The sequence below is a fragment of the Anser cygnoides genome, chromosome 2 (assembly GCF_040182565.1).
Source record: "Anser cygnoides isolate HZ-2024a breed goose chromosome 2, Taihu_goose_T2T_genome, whole genome shotgun sequence".
NCBI lineage: Eukaryota > Metazoa > Chordata > Aves > Anseriformes > Anatidae > Anser > Anser cygnoides.
This window is the reverse complement of record NC_089874.1, coordinates 92,750,455-92,770,811: the sequence shown is the minus strand read 5'-3', so window position 1 is coordinate 92,770,811 and position 20,357 is coordinate 92,750,455. Positions and strand designations below refer to the sequence as shown.

Below are 20,357 nucleotides of genomic sequence, written 5' to 3'. Positions count from 1 at the left end.
TGGAAAAAATTCAACCACCTCCAATGCTGAGTTTATTAAACCTCATCAGAGTTTTTGAGAGGGCAAGAAGCAATGTGTCCAGACACAGCTGTGGCAGCTGAATGACTGCATGCCTTCTGTTTCCTCTTAAAGGGATTTGTCTTGATACTTAATTGGCAATTTTACTATTCCTTTTTGTTCAGCAGTGTTAACAAATTTTCCCTTCCTTTGCTGTAGAGAAGGAACCAGCATAGTAGGACTGCAAGTTAGGCTGTAGGTATGGTGCAGATTCCACAGATTTGTTTTTCACAGAAAGCCCAAACCATCTTAAAGTGCATAAAGCAGCTGTCACACCACATTGTGATAGTAAGCCTGTCATACCTTCGATTAACTTCTGGCACACAGACATGGACTTACATCTCTTCCAAGACAGTCAAATAATAACAAAAAAGCAACTTCGATGCTACCTGAAACCAAACCATTCAAAGCACATTACCCGCATTCCTTAGCTGCAGGCACTGAGCCAGGATATGGAGATAATCATTTGGGCTGACCATGGGGGAGGGAAAAAGGAGTTTAAGGACTGGAGAGTTACTCTGGTCAAGTACTCCGGTCAAGAAAATCTAGCCAGAATTTCATCTGCAAGGTAGCAATGCAGACTTGTATCTCCCTGACTATGTGCACTAGAGAATTAAAGTAATTATGGATATCACAGCATTTTTTTTTTCCTTTCTTTGCTTGCCTCTTTCGTCTGTTCCATAGAAAAGAAGGATCCATTACAAGCAAACCATTTCTCTCCTTCTGGCACTGCTTTTCCAACTGTGGCTAACATTCCCTGCTTCAGGAGGGCAAACTGCCCAGCGTAACACCCAGCCAACAGTGGAACACTTTACGTGGGGGAAAATTTTCTCATCATCTCCCAAACATGAACTGCTCATTAACCATGCTCAGCAAGCCCGAGATTTGATGACCACAATTATGATCTTACTTTTACATATCTACCGATATTAGCAGTCAACTCAGATGAATTAGTTCTTTTAATATTGCAGTACCTATTCTTTGTTTGATTGCCCTCTGCAGCAGTGGAATTTGCACACTGCAGAAAAAAATCTGTAGTGGCTAAAAAGCACCCGTGGGACACAGACCTCTTTTTTTTTTTCCTTGTCATGAATACTATTTTTAAGAGGGGAAGGGGGAAAGCAGTAGCATCTCTATGTCACTGCAGTATCCACAAAGCAATTTTGTGACTCAGCCACTTGAGGAAAAATGCCTGGACATTATTATTATTTTTTTTAATAATTCTAACTATGGATTCAACTCTACCGAGCATGGCATCTTTCAGGTTGTTAACAATAGCTAACATACCCTGTTCCACTTACTGTGTCATTCAGATCTGTCCCAAGAAGGTGGGGAGATGACAAGAGCAGGAGCAGTCCCTGCGGGACTTAATAGACTTCAGCTAAAGTTGGAGTTGCAACAGATTGCAGATTTGTGGCTTTACCTACCCTGTAACTCTTCAGGATGAAGTATAAGCAGAACATACGTTCTTCTTTTTCAACCTCCAACATAGATAGCCTTAAAAGTGGGTTGTTTATTCCATTGGATAGTAGCAACACAAGCAACATAGACTCTGTTATAGGTCTTCGGTTGTTGCCTCCTCATATGTAGGGAACGACAAAGAATCCTCTGCAGCCAGGTACTACTAGACTGTCATCTAGAGCTCTCTAGAGACAAAGAAGGAAGCCATTCTAATTTGTTCTCCCCCCATGCTCAGCAAAGTTGAGCAGTACAGAATGGCTAAGCTGTAGAAAAGGATTTGCATTCACAGAATGCAAAGGGGAAAAAAAAACAAAAACAAAAAAACACACACACCCCAAAAGTGGTCCCAATTAATGTCTTGGTAACTGCAGCTGCAACAAAAAAAAAACAAATCTGCTCCATGGTCAACTGCAATGGCAGCACTTACAGTAACAAAGGCATCTCTAGTTCAGCCCAGAGCAGAGCGGGCTGAGGGGAGGCCTCATGGCGGCCTGCAGCTCCCTCACGAGGGGAGCGGAGGGGCAGGCGCTGAGCTCTGCTCTCTGGGGACAGCGACAGGACCCGAGGGAACGGCATGGGGCTGGGACAGGGGAGGGTCAGGCTGGGGGTTAGGGAAAGGGTCTGCACCCAGAGGGTGGTCAGGCACTGGGACAGGCTCCCCAGGGCAGTGGTCACAGCACCAAGCTGCAGGAGTTCAAGAAGCGTTTGGGCAATGCTCTCAGACATAGGGTCTGGTTTTTGGGTGGTCCTGTGTGGAGCCAGGAGTTGGACTCGATGATCCTGTGGGTCTCTTCCAACTCAGGATATTCTGTGATTCTAGTAACTTTGCTTTTCAAAAACAGAGTAAGTACCAAAAGCATAAAAGAGTAGGAAAAAGTTAGAAAAAGAAATAACAGCCCGGTGTGCCCTGGTTTCTATACAGAGCGTTATGTACTCATTTAGAGCCTAACACAGTCTGTTAAAACCCTAATGCATACGTAATACAAATAGAATGTATTTAAAGAACACCAAAAACATATAAAACAAGAATTTTGGAGAGTGTCTTACCTTTGACCCAATAAGCGTGTACAGCCACTGGATGGTTTCATTATGATTTATTACTCCATTCATGCCATCAACATAGAGCATAATTTGTCCCAAAGCTATTGTAAAGAAAGGAGAAAAAAATATAATCGGACCTGGTGAATATATATATATACATACATATATATATTATAACCCTAAGAATTGCTGGCCATTTACTGTAAGCACTGTTTTCCAGGGACATGGGGTGCCCAACTAACAAAAGCTACACTGGGCAAGGATTCTGCTGGACAAGATCCTGGGCAACTGCAGTAACTTTACTGACTTCATCTGGATGATATAAGTGTGAATTTCATCCAGTGGCAAGCATGGGCACTTGTTCCTTTCTAAAGGATGTCAGGTTTTATTGCCCCAAACTCTGAAAATGGTATTCTACGTGCTGCTTACTATCCTAGCAGATCCATTACCTAAAATGCGTTAGATCTTGTGAGTCAAAACTTTTACCACTTGTTTCAGCACTATATAATGCTTGAATCAGTGGCAATTGGATTGACCATTCCAGTTAATTTCAGTAATCTGAAATTACAGCAGGGCAATTAACACAAAAAAGGAGAGCAAACATTCACCATTGCATAGTGCTCACTTGCAAGTAAGAGTTTTGCATTTTAGTGAGAAAATACAACAAAGCATGGTCAACAGTGGATCATCTTTATTCATTTATTCTAAAGCATTTGCAACGTTTCAAAACATGCTAGCAAAATATTTCATAACAATAATTCCATAGTTTGTAATCCTGATAATATAAGACTTTCTAGAGAAAACAGCTATTAAGTCTTTTCAGACTGATAAGGAAAGACATTTTTCATAAGGATTATGAAAAGTGGATTAGCAAAATTCATCTATCATCTTCAAAAGTTTCCACTGTTAGATCTTCTGCTTTATAGCAGGAGATCAAAGCACAGTGGGATGAAAAAGAAATCACTGATGTAACACCTTTCAGCACAGCCTGTTGGCATAACAGCTCAATTATATAAGGCACAACCTGACAAGCCCCTCGTACATTGCTTTATGGAGGAAAAAAGGAAAAAACCCACAGGGTGAGGAAAATTACGACATTATTAATCTTCCAAACACATTCTAAACATTTGCTGAATATGATATAGGTTGTGAACCATGCAGTACTGCTTTCCTTGAGGGGAGATCTTCAAAGAAATGTGCATGTTAAGCGAGAGCTTTAAATACCTCTATAAGCTGAACAGCTTTCATTTTTACATCAAGTCTCCTCCTTTTTCTCTGGCCTAACATTAGGTACTTTTATTCCTTATCTAATCTGTTACACCAAGCTAGAAGCAAAGCTTGACCCTCCACAGTCACGAAGACAGAAAAGGAGAGCAAGAGTGCTGTGTCACGGGGATAACTGGCATCTTAGGCAGGTTGCCCTATTCTGGGGAGGTGCCCATCTCTCTCCACTGCTGTACAGGAAGAAATCATTCACCATGCTTCTAAGACATGTCTCAGGTGAATAAAATTAGGTGGCAGGGACACAGGCCCAAGTGTTAAGGTAAAATAAAAATGTAAGGCAGTCAAAAAACGAGATAAGAAGTACACCGACTGAATAAATGGCTTCTTTGTAGCACTTTCCTTGCAGGTCTAAGAAAGTGGAGAACACTGATATCCCATCAGTAATCAGAGAAAGTTCTTAATTCTTGTTTTTACTTCCTTTCAATACCAAAAAGATTTGGCCCTTGATCAGGATGAGATCCAGTCATGATAAGGTCACCAAGCCTTTTTTTTTTTTTTTTTTTTGTACAAATTCTTCGGTTGGGGGTGAAGGGATTTAATTTGAATTTGAAACAAATGTGAAACAAATTTTACTCTTGGCACATGCTTTCCAAATTAATATAGAAATCAAAGGCAGCAAGAAGTCTGCTTTTAAAGGCAAAACATGCACATGATACAAAATTACTCTACTGCTTATACTTAAGACCAGTTAGAATGGATGTTTAATCGAGATCTGGAATGCATTACTCTTCAGCCTCTTAGATGCAACTCTTCACTACAATAGGTTAAAGCAAATCAGTAGACCTTAGAAAGAAGCCACAGAAAAGTTTAAGGGATTCCTGATAGCTTTCATCTACTACTACTAACCTTGCCCCCATCTCCCAATTCCTTTTCCCACAAACTTTTTTTTTCTTTTTTTCTGTTATTATGAATGATATCCCAAGTACATGACAGCATCTGTATCTTTCCAGCAACAGAAGGGGTCTTTTGGTTATAGGTGAAAAATTAGTAACACATGATAAAACCACTGGTGCTGCCACTTGATGTAGTGGCCAATAAGCTTCATGGGACAGGAATTACAAAGAATGCCATGAAACATCTAAGACAGGAGATACATTTGCTATGGAGTCATGCTATCCACATACAAGGCAGGGCTCCAGTTGTTTTCTGCCACACATCAAGTTATCAGCTGCTGACAGACCTTGGAACAGAGCTTCGTATTGTTATTTCCTGTCTCCAGGGGTCAGAAAAATGAAAGCAAGACATGAATGGCAGGGCTGAGGGGAAACTGACTTTCATTAGAAGGAAGAACAAGTTATGGAATATCTATATGTACTTTACATAATGTTGATGCCTGATAACTTCTTCAGAAAGGAAAATAATTCTATGAGAAGAGTGGCGTGGTTTTGTTTTTTTTTTTTAATGTAAAATGTTTTTTACGTAATGTCAAATGTCTGTGCTGAAGAAGCAGAGGTAACACCCGGCAAACAAACTACAGAGGTAGAATGAGATGAGGAGACCACAAAAGCACTAGCGTAGGAGCCCAGCTGATGGGCTGCACGGTTCCCAGGCTCTCCTGGAGCTTGGGACTGACTGAGCACGGCACAGCAGCCATGCACTGAATGGACACACGGCACCCTACACCATTTGGTATTCCCTGCAGCTTTTTTCTGCAACTGTTAGCCTACATCTCGGCCTATGGCCATAGATTGCTATGATAGCTGTGGCTGTAGTGCACACTCTCATACCCCGTGTGTACCCCGTGTGTGCATGTCTGCTTGCACGTGCACAAACACACACAGCCTTGTCCAGGAAGGGCAAGCTAATTTGCAAGGCAATCTAAGGTTGTTCAGCAGGACAATCTACTCCAAAACCATTTAAGTTCACATTCGTACGTGCCTTCAACCATATTTTTTTTGACTGAAAAACGAGGAGGTTATTTAATCCGTTTAATCCCATCTCTCAGCCAACTGGAATTCTCTTTGGAAGTATATCGACAGCATACTTGCATTAGGAAAGCTTGCTGTTGTGCAATAGGAGGCTGGGAGAGGGGGGTTTAAATACGGAGCAGACTTAATTTGGAATTTCTTTGTTCCCACCACCCTTGTCAAACCCTTAATCTTTTGAGAAAGTAGTTTGTGACTTTACCCATAGCTAGTTTCAAGGGGAAAATTGCTGCATTTCTTAGGAAGGGCTTAGCTAGAAAAAGGACAGACCAGCCAAAAACTTCATAGATTTGTGTGAAATAAAAGGTTTAAGAAAGCCTCTAAAAACTTGCCGGTACTGGCATTGATGCTCTCTTGGGATCCTCTATAAAGTTAACAGCACCAAAGGGGAAAAACTCTAGCACAAAACATCATCACGTTCCCATCCAGGCTGTCAAACTTTTCAAAGCTGCTTCCTGCCCACACACCTGCTTCTATAACCTCCTCTATCTGCTTCATATTTTACCACAAGCCTGCTTAGAGAAAACAGCAGCACTGAATGAGCAGAAGTACTATTTGCTTTCAGTTTCCAAAGAGCCAAAACACCATTCATCATGTCAAGAGCTATGGCAGCAAAGCACCTTGTGTTTAAATCTGAATAAGCAAACATCCACGGTGAAGTGGGCCAAAGCCAGGCCCTGCCTGGAGGTTTCAGCTCCCAGGGAAGCTCCTGGCCCAAATTCAGCAGGCACTACATCAACAGCTGCAGCAGTGTTTGCTGCGAGCTGTGTAACAACGGTGAGCATCAGCACCTGCACACCGCACCTCAGGGAAGACCTTATTGCCTCCGAAACGTCCAAGGATTGCATGCCACAACCCATGGAACCATGAGCTACAGGGCATGTGAGCCTATATGGCAATCTACATGGATTTCAAGGCAATCAGTCATTTCCACTTGCTTGGCACGCAGTCTACCACCGCTGTAAGACTTCCAATGAGCAACATTCACACAGGCAGGATCAGGGAATGCCATAACGGGGCAAACAAGCCACAAAACACCACAAAGGCCTAGAAGAGTTACAGTTACCATCATCAGTTTACATGAAGATCCTTTTCCCCAATGGTGATGAGAAATCATCATTAATTACAGCTTTGTTACCACCCAGCTACTTGAAAGTTAACAAAATCACAGCACGGCTCTGTGCTTGTAAGAGGTGAAATCAGGTAAAATAGATGACCTGGCCTCTCCAGTGCTTCTGAAAACCATCTTACACTAAGCAGCACCGTGCCAAACCTTGTGACTCATACTCACTCCACAGGCTTAGAACCAGCTTAAGTTTTTATGATTTTTCTTTCTTTGTTAGTATTGGTATGCTTCATTTTAGCTTCAGTGCAAAATCTGTTGTTTATATACCTATTCCCATTTCTTTACTCCTGTTAAAGATACCGTAATGTCATTCAGGAAGTTAAAAACATTTTTATTTAAAACATTTATAATGTTTTATAAAAACATTTATTCCTGGCCACAAATGCAAGGATATTTTGTTTCTTACCAAAGTTTCTTTAAATCCCTCTTTGTCTAATCCTTTCTTTTTAGCCCTTAATTTTGGTGAACCTCTGATGATATTTATGAGACAGACACACATTTTTGCTTCCATGAAATTGATGCAACCCCAGAGATAAAGGAGATGTGGTGAGCACAGTTTCTTGACAAGCTGTGACTGTGGCATGTGAGGAGCAGTGTCCCCAGCCATTTTCTTTTTGAGGGAAAGGCACTGAGCACTCCTTTGTAACTCTGCTCCAGGGCCCTTGGATTAGCAGGGCTCTGGTTACAATTCCAACAAGGCACGCACACAATGATCTCCTTTCCCTAAAGCCTGCTACCCAACGGCCCTTAGTGCCCCAAGCATTCAAACAGAGAGAAACGTGGCTCTTCCTCGAGAGATAGCCAACATATCGCCATTCCAGGACCTCAGAAAGCCCTCAGAGGGAAGCCTCTTCCACTCCATGCCCCTCTTGCCACCCTTTCCCTCCCTTTAAAAAACAGCACCCAGCAAGTTCAAAGGACATAAGGCAGCTTTAATCAGCTCAAGTATTTCAGCAAAAGCTGCTCCTTTACACATGACGTGCAACACCTGTGGCAGTACGCCAGCCAGCCAGATGCCAAAGGAGCACACCAGAATTGCATCTGCTCTAACATTTCCTTTGTGATATTTCTGGCAATTCACTTGATACTACTGCAAGGAAAGGATATGCTCCAAGCTGACCCTGTCAGCAGTTAACCTGAAAAATGCATTTTTATACAAACTGAAATCTGACTTACGCACGTGCATTATAAAAACTTCGCCTGGTTAAACATAATTGTTTTAATTCTTATTTTATGCTGCAGACCTCGCATTTTTAAATGCAACATATTCCAACATGTTTTACAAGATTAATAACACTTAACAACATGCAATAAACTGGGTACATTTAATCATTAAAAATAAGTATGTAACAAAAAATATTAATAAAAGAGCAAGTCTCCTAGCATTAGAGCACTATTTTGCAAGTTGACTACAAGCATCTAAGTATGAAACGCTCATATAGCTTTCCTAACAAAATCTCAGACAAAGATATAAAATCCTCAGGCCTGGCAGTGCATTAAATTTCAATCAGGGACAGAGGTTTACATGCATGACAAACCAAAATGGTCACATTTTTCATTGATCTGATACAGACATATGTGAAATTCAAGAATTTATAACAATTGCTTTTTTTTTGAAAAGCTAGAGAAATAATGACACATATTTCCAAGATTTTCAGGGGGGGAAAAAAAAAAAAAGCCCAAAGACAAAGCTGATGGAACTTTATAAACAAATACTGGCTCTTGCTGATACACCCAATAGAAATACTTTTAAATGGATTTTTTTCTCCTTGATTTCTCTGGAACTCCTATTTCTTCTCTGCATCAATCTGAGCTACAAAAGTAAACAAAGCATCATTCATTAATGATGAATAGCACAAAAAAGACCATGAGAAAATTCATTCTACCTTCAGGGCAAGAGTATGAGTAGTGTGTAAAATTAAGCATTGGGCTACATATAGAAAAAGAAGAAAAAAAGGTTGAATAGATGATTACTAAAAGATGACCGTTCTTTCTTGGAGCTTTATGAAGCAAAACTCCTGTGTAAAAAGAAAATGTGTAGTAACCCTGAATTAAGACTACAGATTGTTATGTATGCATATATAGGGCTGAATTTGGGCAGATGCTTCTCAACAGAATCAATATAGGCTGAAACATTATTTAATATTCTTCCAACGTGTATGTAGTTATATATTTTTCATAAAAATTTAGATTTAAAAATATTTTCCGCAGAGACTTCCACATATGCCCACCTATCTTCATTTCTTGAAGAACAGAAAATGATGGTAAGATTCCCTGAGAGATCTTGTAAGGAGAGGTATTCTGCAAAAGCATCAGGTAAGTACAGGACACCGCCCGTGTAAATACTAAAGCATTAACTCCACTTGGCTTACACCCAAGTCTGGGCTGTAACTTTTTCCCGCAGCAAAAGAGACATGGTTTTGTTCTAGGGCAGAAATTAATCTCTGCTTTTAAGGATTAGGTGTCTCTTCTCATCTCCAATAAAACAGTTCACATATCTGTACAGTTCTGAGAATACGCATCTTTAAACTTTTTATAATGGATTTATCATGCTTGGGCATCTGAGTGCTTTACAGCAGCACAGTTTCACAGACTGGGATGGCATCCCTGGAGATTGTCCAGTCCAGCCTCCTGTTCACACCAGGGTCAGCTACAACAGTTTTTTCAGGACTTTGTCCAGCCAGGTGTTGAGTTGTCAAAACCAAACAGCCCCTCTGGATAACCTGTGTCAGTATTCAGTCACCCTTGGTATTAATTAGACTTTCTTAGATCAACTTTAAACTGAACATCCTGTATTTCAGCCAGTGCTGATTGACCCTATCCCTTTAACTGGGCACCCCTGAAGTCTGGCTGTCTTCTTACTTCCTCCAGCCATGTGTTTACTCCCTCCCATAATATTTAAATTGAATTAAACTGAACTGAAATTGAAAATTAATCCATAGCCAAAACCACGCTGAGCTAGAGGCCAGAAAAGAAAATTTATCTTAACTTTAGGGATAAACCAGGGAAATTAGCCAAACTCCCAATTAGTAACTGTGTAATGGTTAAACAAGCAACGACCCTAAATAACATATTTCAATAGGCAAGATGCAAAGAAAATTGCCTTAGCCATTCTATTTGGCAGCCGATTGAGTAATTTAGTCTGGCAATGTGCTAGATGTGACGGATTTCAAGGCCTTTCCCTCCCCATTAATCATCGTGAATGTAAGCCTTCTGTCTGTGTAAACAATACTAATCCTGACTTTGAAGGTACAAAGAGAGAAGCACAAACCAACCTTTGCAGAATGGGAAAGAAAAAAAAAACAAACAACTTTCTGCATCTCCCTTCTCTTGAACTCCTCAGAAACCTATTTACCCTGCACAAAGAAAGGTCTCGCAGGTGCTAGCTGTCTTTTATCCATCATTATCAGTTACACCCAGCACATGGGGTTGGAATTCCAGCATCTCCTCTAAACACCAAGAAGCTAAGCCCCGTGAATGAATTTGGTATTCTCACAGGGAAACGCACTGAAGTCAAATACGTGTTTTGAAGAAAACGCAATAAAGATTTGGTCTGAGCAAGAGCAACTTATTTTGATTGCACACCTCAGGCACAGAAAACCAAGGGAATACATGGAGTTGTTTTGTTTTTCTCCTCTTATATGCAAATAGGATCTTAACTGACTACAGTCAGGTACATTGGAAGTGATTATCAATAAAAAAGCACACTTTCTTGGGGTTCCTGCCCTATGTGCAAAGAAAATCATGGGGTAACACAGTTGGACTGTTTAGCGAGTAAAATAGTGTGGGAACAGACAAAGGACAGGGTAACTTTTCACATACCAAATGTTTTTGGTCATTAACAGAATCTCGTTAGGACAACAGTAAACCTTCTAGGATAAAACCTGACAGTTGTGAAGTGAATAAATGTGGATTCTCCTTGGCTGACTTTTTTTAGTTATTTTTCTTGCAAGAAAATCATAGAATCATAAAATATCCCAAGTTGGAAGGGACCCATAAGGATCATCGAGTCCAACTCCTGGCACCACACAGGTCTACCCAAAAATTCAGACCATGTGACTAAGAGCACAGTTCAAACGCTTCTTAAACTCCAACAGGCTTGGAGCAGTGACTACTTCCCTGGGGAGCCTGTTCCAGTGCGCGACAACCCTCTCAATGAAGAACCTCTTCCTGATGTCTAGCATAAAGCCACATTTCCCAATATTTATGCTTTTCCTAAATAAAAAGGGAGATTCTTGGGAAGCAGAAAGCAATGCTCTGTGGTCATGTAGCAATAAGTTATTACTATCACGAGCGCTGGTGTAAGTTCAACTTCGTTCTTCAGGGTGATACTCTGAGCAGGTAAACATGGGCCCATCTAGCACCCTGAAGAAGGAGTATTGCAATTGGTAAAGGAGCTGAATGCATCTAGACTAGAACATAAGCAGGGAGACTTGCACAGAGTCAAAAATGATATCTGTGGGAATGTAAAGCTATTTCTGCTACTTAAAAACCAAAAGCTAGTCTCCAATATCCAAATATTATGATATTTTCTCAATATGCATGGATTGATAAAAATTTACGTGCTGTATTCTTGAAGAACGGAGAAGCAACAAAAGATGAATGAAGAGAAGCACTGAAAATAGTAATCTTCTACCATTGGTGTTTCCCATCACTTCCCACAGAGGGTTCTGCAGGAAACAAGCATGCTGCCAAAAGTTACACTTAGGTAGCTCTCCAATTTTCAGTAAAACTCAAACAGTATTTATTCTAACTGTTAGTGTAAATTATGCTTGGGGAATACCATGGAAGAGCTGCACTGAGAACAAAAAAGACAACTAAGTGTCTCCAGCTATTTTCTTTCTATATGGAACTCTTTTAATTCTCACATTGCTTCTTCATGTGGCAATGTATGCTAAATGGTGTTCCCTTTTCTCCCAAAATAAGGAACTGCATGTGAAAAAGTTTCACAATAGAAGAAGAAACATTACACCATAGAACACCTTAAGTAGGTAACACTTAAAATTTCTTAATACTTGTTGCTAAAATGAAAGGTTTTTAGATAAGTCAGAAAAGTTCCTATTAATGTACGCGTCTCTTCATCTCAATGGACAGAAATGCAACAAGTGAGCAAACAACACAGAAGCACTGTGATCATTTTGGGGACACTCGAGTAGTGCTTGAAATAGCGGCAAAACTGTATAAAGAAGCTTTACTTTCTATAATTATTGTTTTCAATATAAACTTGAGATTTCTTCAGATTTGTCTTCTTGAGCCAACTGATTTAAAAGTCTCTGCAGAACAGCACACCAAGCCATATTTTCCTGTCCAACTATATATCAAACCATCCAAAATCAATGATGAATAGTAAATTAAAAGCTTCCTCCCTTGCTTATGAAATATTGACTCAAGAGAACAAATCAGGATAAATAAGAATTTAATATATTTTTAGCTCAGCAACTAAATTAAAATAGTTCTTAAGCAAAACGGGACAAAGAAGTGTGTCTAAAGCAAAGACTGGAAGTAAGGCTATCTTAGCATCCCAATTTCTGCACCATAGTGTCCTGTCTAGAAAAGCTCAAACAAAACCTCCTGATAATAAAAACTGATTGATTCAAGATCTCTGCATCGTTGTCTGCTGAGGAATGCATTCCAACAAAGTGATTTTAAGAAAACATACATCTGTCATATTTTATTCACTATGCTGCCTTAAAACAATAGTGAGTATATCCTTCTAATTTTCTCCATTGGAATTATACCAGGAAAGATACCGAAACCAAATTCCTGATACACTTTTCAGATATTTATTGTTCTTCGGCTTGCCTCTTGCAGACACCACCCTGCAGTAATGTGCGTGCCATTAAAGAATTCACTTTCATCTCCTGAGTTTTATGCTTGTTAGGGCAAATCAATGAAAGACTCTATTCTTCAAGTACTGGCTAAACAAAGCCAAAGTCAGCACTAGAAAGCAAACTGATACAACACTTCATTAAATGTGCTTCTTATTCTTTCTGTTTCAAGTATGTCTGCTGCTATGTGAAATTTAGGGTTATGTATTCTCCTTTCAAATCTCACAGTAAAGAATGTGCTGGAGGCACAAGTTCGTATCTCACATTTGAAGTGGACTTCCCATGAGAAAGAGGTGGAGGGATGAAACATCATTACAAATCCTTTTAAAGTACAGAGCTCACACATTTCTAAAATATCAATTGAAAATGCTGTTTTGTGTCTCTGCTCATTCATCACAGATACTGAGCAAAGATTCCTTCCAAATTAATTGTAATTCTCTTTTAATCCCGCTATTCTTTTTTTCCCTTCAGCACACTGAATGTGAGAACTCCTTTGAATACTGAATCCCATCTTCTTACAGCAATTTTTCCAGAGAAATGTAGCCGAATCAGTTTCTTCAGTGTCATGCTCAGGCTTCTTTTTTCCTCTCTAACTGAATTTAGATGGCTTACTATCCAAATAGAGTGCACACTGATTACACTTTTTTCCCTTTCTCAAAATTCTCAGGCAAAAATATGCTTACAAAAAGTAAGAAATCTTAAATTATGGTCATCAGAAAGGCAAATTACAGAATCTGTGCCTTTCATTTAGCTTTCTTACTGTATTATAAAGTTAGTAAAGTATATTCAGAACAGAAGGGAAGTATCTGTGAACCTACGCTTCATTTGACCTGAACATGAGGTCTGCCATTGGTGGCTAGTTTTCACCTGCGTGGTGGCAGGGGAGAGAATCACATACTGGCTAAAAATGAAGATGGAAGGGGCGGATTTATCAGTGTGGCAGTCTAGATTTCTTATTTATCAGTACTACATAAATGGGAAATGCCACTGAATAATCAGTTTACTTCCAAAAACATTTTGGGCTGATTTCATTCCACTGTAGTTGTGATGACACGATTCGGTGACCATAGCATATTAGTAAACCTCTGTATGAATGCACGCACGTTTCTCTGACTGTGTGGTTGGTCAGTACTCCATTAGCTGGAGCCCACAGGACCGAGATCCCTGGGTAATACCAACACTGAAGAAGACGATAAAGAGGCAATTTGGGGACAGGGGAGTTTAACAGCTTTTCATGTTAGATTAAGGTTTCTGAGGTCTGCTCAGTGAGAAAGAAACTCAAATCGCACATGGAAGCAGCTAAATTACTTCCAGAGCCAAGCCAGTCCTTTAAGTATCACGGACACTTCCATACAGGCTCTTCCAGTAACTAACGTGGACTGAACCCAAACCATCTGTGAGTAACTGGTGCAGAAGACCATGCATTGATGCAATAGCTAGTCCACAATCAAAACAAATCCACCACGGCTAATTAACAGTTTCTGGATACTTAGAAAGAAGTTAAAGGAACGCTAGACCTACAAAAATTAAGCACTCAAAATTTAAGACGTGACAGAATTAGGATTCCTGTAGAAAACTTCATTCAGCCAATTCTACACATAAACTTAATGTCAAAATCAATTTATAGAAACATTTTTTTGAGCTTTTGACTACTGCCTTATTCAAAGTTAGGGCTGGAAAATACCGTGTAAAAAGCACTTTCACAATGTGTGGTCCTAGGAACTTTTTAGTGCAAACCTCCTCTGAAGACAAAGTATTTCATTTCCTGCAGGATTTTCACTGATGTTCATCAACATAGTAAGTACTTCTCAGCTCTGAGCAGACTTTCTGCATAGCACACCTCTGGGTTAAAAAACAAACAAACAAACAAACAAAAAAACCCTCACTATTCTATTGTATTCTGCAAAGAAGTCACAGCTTCCACTAGCTCTGGATGTCATATTTAAGACGATCTGGTTTTTGATAATATGCTGTGCTGTAACAGTACTTCAAGTGTCCATTTGACAGCTGCAGCTGAGGTTATGTTCAGCTGTCGCAATATGTCCTCAGATGAGTTCCCCAGCAAACAACAAACACCGAAGAACAGGGAACATCACAATACTTTCTTAAAGGTTTAATTGAAGTTACTTGCCTAGCACTCATTGCATAAGAGTACCAGGGCAGAGTTTCTGACAAAATCACAGAATCACAGAATCATCTAGGTTGGAAGAGACCTCTAAGATCATCTAGTCCAACCTCTGCCCTAACACTAACAAGTCCTACACTAAACCATATCACTAAGGGCTACATCTAAACGTCTTTTAAAGATCTCCAGGGATGGTGACTCAACCACTTCCCTGGGCAGTCCATTCCAATGCCTAACAACCCTTTCAGTAAAGAAGTTCTTCCTAACATTCAACCTAAAAAAAATCTCTGTCTCCATTCCAGGACACCTGAAAATTAATCATAACACCACCCTTTTTTTTCCCCCTGCACTTTCAAAACTCATTTGTGTTCTAAATTTTGAAGTAAAGAAAGGCACGGTGCCACTGCAGGCACAGCTCCTCCACAAGATGGCCCCTCCACTTTGTCCAAGAAAGTTGACCTTGTATACTGAACAAAACGGAAGCCTAAGAAAAAACATTATATGATCATAAAATTAAAGACTGTATTACAATTCAAACAAATCAAGTAGCGGAACTGAGAATGACTGGCAATCTTTTTTCCCAATGTCTGGAAAACCTGGGTGTACAGGCATTATATTGCTTTATTATTTATTTATTTATTTTATAATATATTTTGTTTTGTAGCTGATATCCTTGTTTCTTAAAAATAATAATATTAATTTAAAAATTCCCACATCATGCCCTAGTGGGACGAAATTGCTAGATTCATCACGCTGCTTGTGGCCATTTAATTGAACAGAATAAATACTACCCCTATCAACTCTTTACAGACCCTAAAGCAAAACAATGAGCACATTTACCAAACAACTCTGATTTATAATAAAAGTCCCAGTCAGACTGGTTCACCAGACATGATTTTGAAAGTACAGGATGCCATTGCAACAACTCATGGGGTTTGAAGAAGTGAGGTTTGTCTCAGATGGACAGTCCTTTGGGCTGATACGTCCAGAAGCACGTCGCAGATCGGAGTTTTGTCAAACCCAAGCTACTGCCTATGTTCTACAAGACACCATTCCCCCACATGCAACCATCGTCTTGCGATCATTCTCCCATTTTTGGGATGACTCCTATCTATATCCCTGTTTCCTTAAAAGCAGCACTGATAAAATGTCACTAACTCCAAGCTTTCTCATCGCCCTCATAGAGACTGAAGAGCATCCTCTTTGCACCATGTTATGGGAAGGGAAGATTGTGAGATGGGGATAGACAACAGACCTCTGATCTGCTCCAAGACCACTGCTCCTGTAGCCTCCCACTTGTCCTGGAAGGGCATCTTTAGCTCCAAGGAGCTATTTGACAAACGTCTCACCGTTTTGGGACTGGTATTCTGACATCTGGGAGACTGCTGCAAGCACCAATTGCTAACACTTTGATTACCGTTGCCATTCAGAACGATTTCTCTTTGTAAAATGAAAGGCTGTGAAACAAAATGGGGTAAATTACAGATTTTTGTCCACAGAAAACTAAACTATGAGGTGGGTACATGCTGCTGTCTTTAGCTATAAGACTTCTTGCTCTTCACAAAATGATTACTACTATCTCTAGGGCTGTTAAATTTGCTTCACAGTTGCAATTGGGAATTAAATTTCACTAACCTTATCCTTTCTGATTGCTTGCGGCAGAAAGGTAGGCTTTCACTTTTCATACAGTATAAATAATGGGAAAATAAATAAATAAATAAAACACTCGAGTTGCTTCTTCAGTGAAGAAAGTTCAGCGGAATGGAAATATACCCATTTTGATTCACTGCTTGATTCAAAGAAATTTATTGTAGAATAAAGTGCAAGGGAAACAGAATTGCCTCAAAGCCAGTAATTCACATTTTGTGGTCAAATAGCAGAAAAAATAAACATAAACAGTAGTTATCAGTTGAATAAGGACAGCTGCTTGCTACTGCATAGAAAAATCTCGAAGAGCTTTAAAAAATCAACACTGCAGTAACAAAGCTGATTTAAACCTGTAAAAAAATTATACACAGCCATTGCATAATAAACATTACTAAACTGTTTTACATCTTCCTGAGAATGTGTTGAGACTCCAATATACTGCTCTGTGTGAACCTCTGAGAGGTTGCACACCAACTTGCAAAAGAGCTTCTTAGTTACAGAAATCAGTGACCTAAAATGCATGCAATCCAAGTGACTTTACAAAAAAGTAAAATATGAAGTGGTGAGAGAAAGAGTCAACATTGTCGGTAACAGTATTAAAAAAAAATAAAGTCTATTCTTTCTCATTTTCCTTAATCTCATTTCAAGTTTAACATACAGAAGGGCTCAGAGCCAGAATTCTTATCCAAACTACATAAATCTCTAGACAAACTCTGCAGACTATAAGGCCCTGTCCCCACAAAACCTTCCAATTTTTCCTAATGCTGTTTTTTAGCAGGAAAGATAGCTACCTTTTCCTCCGAAATCTTCCTTTAGAAGAATGACTGCTCTTCCTTGCAATGCGTTTATTAAATGAAGCAGGAATGGAAACCAGCCCCCCCTCCCAGCCTGCAATGAACTGGGGTGACTGTAACAACAAGGTACCCCATGCTGCTTCTGAAAGAGATGCAATTTCCCTACAGCTTCCGGAATTCCTGAGCAGGGTCAGAGGGAGGGAGCCACATTCACCACCACACAACCTATTTCAGGCGACTGGTCCAGCAACGTAAACGTGGTAATACCTTGGGAAAGGTCTCATAGAGGAATTGCAGCATTAGCAAAGCAATTAATTTGTGGATTTTTTTTCCTCCCCTGGGTTGACCTTATACATAATGACCTTTTGCTTTACTTTCCTCCCTTGCTTCTCCCTCCCCCCACCTTGTAGAAGGAAACACAAGGAGGGATTTTTCAGAAATTTTCAGAAGGTGTGAGAGGGGATTTGCTTGAACACAGAATGTCTTCCTTTATTCAGGATGATTTCCAGCACACTATTTTATTTATGTCTTGCCAAAAGAAACACTTTATAGTTTTATCATTAGTCAAAGGGCTTTAAGAACATGCTTGAAGGAAATGATCCAACTAACAAAACAAGCAAACCCCTTCCATGCACTTCACACGCTTCATGAAAAGCAGCCGCCTCATGGAAACAGCACCTGTAGGGCTAACTGTTCAACCTGAGCTGTGCTTGCCATCTCCTTAAAAATCCCTATTTAAAAATGTCTCATGGAAAAGCTGCAGATCCTCTTTACCCTCCTGTCTTCTGAACAGGGTCCCATTCCCCATAGGCAAGAGCTGCCTGCCCTCACAGCCTTCCACGGCTACACAGCTGGAATGGGATACAGCTGCACTTACTGCCTCTGCCGCCTTCTCATCACATTTTTCCCTCAAATCTAGACTGCCAACTTTTAACAAGCCCTCTGTATACAGCGTGCACAGTACACATTTCTCACCTAATGTACATTAACAATACAAAACTGATATACTAAAGAATTCAAGGGCTAGCCACATTGTGCATTTCCTTGCACGACCAGTCACGAACACCCTGGTGTCAGCAACACCACACAAGATCCATGGTAAGAATTTTGCCTTCCAATCATGAAAATGTTTTCCTTTTAGTTTTCCAAACCCACCTAGCATTAGCACTTACAATTATGACTAAGCAAATAAATTTGAGAGAGCTAAAAGATTAGGAAATCCCAAACTGGAGATTAAATGCTTTATTACAGTGTACATTACTTCCTCCAGGTCATTTCTACAGTCCAGCAACATTTTTCTTCTCCCCACATCTTGCAGCTACACATACTTGTTTTGGTGCATTTGTGCACATAGATATTCATAAATATGCATCTGTACACAAATCCATGTGTAGATAAACACACCTAACTATATGTATCCACATCTACATATCCCTGCCCCAAGATACTAGTCTTACAGTACCACAATAAAACACCAGCCACTATGTGATAAATTCTTTCATGTGTGTATGATCAGTTTAAAAAAGGGCCGCAGTTTGTTTGTACACGGTCTTTCAAAAGATGCTTTCAAAGCCCAGACCTTCGCAGTGGTTTCAGAATTCTATTTTTATAGCAAAAATGCATGGTACAAACAACAGATGACATTGCCTTGTTTAGTGTCCAAGATGATATGATATATGTGGACAGAAAAGCTGATGTTTCACATTGTTTTCGTCACTGTTTTCCACCTGAGTATCATTTCAGTTGCTGCTGCAGAGAGAGATCCCAGAAAGCTCAAGAAAATCTCATTTTGAAAGCTAGCCTGTCCCCGCTGGTCTGCAAGTATTTTCCTCTTTTTTTTCCCCTTTTTTCCTTCAACTTTTTTCTTTTTAACTTTTTCCCTTTTTTATTTTTTTTCTTTAAGTTTTTCAAAGCTAAATTTTCAATCACTGCTTTTAAGCCAACATAACAGGATTTAGTGGATGAGCAATGGTTCTGCTGCTTTCACTTTCAGAGTTTCAGTGCAAGGCACATTCATAGCCTGAGTTTTTAAGAGCAAAAAGTCCATCCAATCGAAGTCACAACTCAAATTTTCACTGATGGAAAATAAACAAAAGAAAAACTGCCACAGGAAGTTTCTGGATAGAAGGAATATGAAAACATGTGAGCAACACCTGTGATTTCTTACATTAAACAAGCCCAAATGAGGCATTTTACAAGAAAACTCCTTCCGTAAGCAAGAACACTGCAATGGTATAAGCAGCAGGAATGAAATGTGTAATTTACGAACAGGAAAACAAAGAACTACAGAGATACTGGAAACCTGTGTATTTACACTGATAATATGTATACGCATATAGAGAGAGGAGAGACTATACAAGATGGTGCCACATTAGGACCATTCTACTAGCTGAGGTAAATATGTGATTAATGGGTAAATCACAATAAAAACCTCAATAAAAAAAAAAAAAGGAAGGCACATCAACTGCCTATTCCTGACTTTTTCTTAGTGACTTTCTGAGTGACTTCCTGCACAGCTATAAAAAGCCACAAAGGTAATGTCAAAAGTGTAGACAATACGAGCCTACTGCTTCCTAATAAGCTGAAGTGCCTTCTCATTAAGTTTTATTTCCAGGAGAGAGAATTACAGGAGCAGAGCTATACAGACAGACCATTTACCTAAATTATGCCAGTCTCTGCAATTAATCAGAAAACAGATTTCCTGCTGAAGCGGGACAGGCCTTTCCTTTGGACAATTTCCAGCAATTATTAGCTTATGAACACCTTCCCTTCCACGAGACAGAAGCTTCATTGATGCAGGACACAAATTAGTGAGAATAATAGAATGGGCAGATGTTACAGAACCCATGAAATCTTGTCAAAGTACCCGCACTGCCAGCTCTGTCACACATTCAGGGGAATAAGAGAGGATGCCCCAGGGTTTTGAGGTCAAGAATGTAATAGAAAATTACAGATTACAGATTATAATACATAATACAGATTATATTACAGAGATAAAGATTGATTTCAGAAAACAGCTTTACGACAAACAAATCTCTTCTACTTGTTAGTTTTACTAACGAAAGGCAC

At 39.7% G+C, this 20,357-nt stretch overlaps 1 protein-coding gene across 14 annotated transcripts in view; it reads right to left on the bottom strand.

Moving 5' to 3' along the window:
• Nucleotides 1–20,357, bottom strand: part of FHOD3 (formin homology 2 domain containing 3) — a 404,913-nt gene that overhangs the window by 159,855 nt on the left and 224,701 nt on the right. For all 14 annotated transcript variants that reach the window (XM_048077544.2, XM_048077540.2, XM_048077554.2 and 11 more), the window contains one exon: nucleotides 2,566–2,660. In XM_048077544.2, the coding sequence (XP_047933501.1) occupies nucleotides 2,566–2,660 (95 nt within the window). The remainder of the gene's footprint in view (nucleotides 1–2,565; nucleotides 2,661–20,357) is intronic.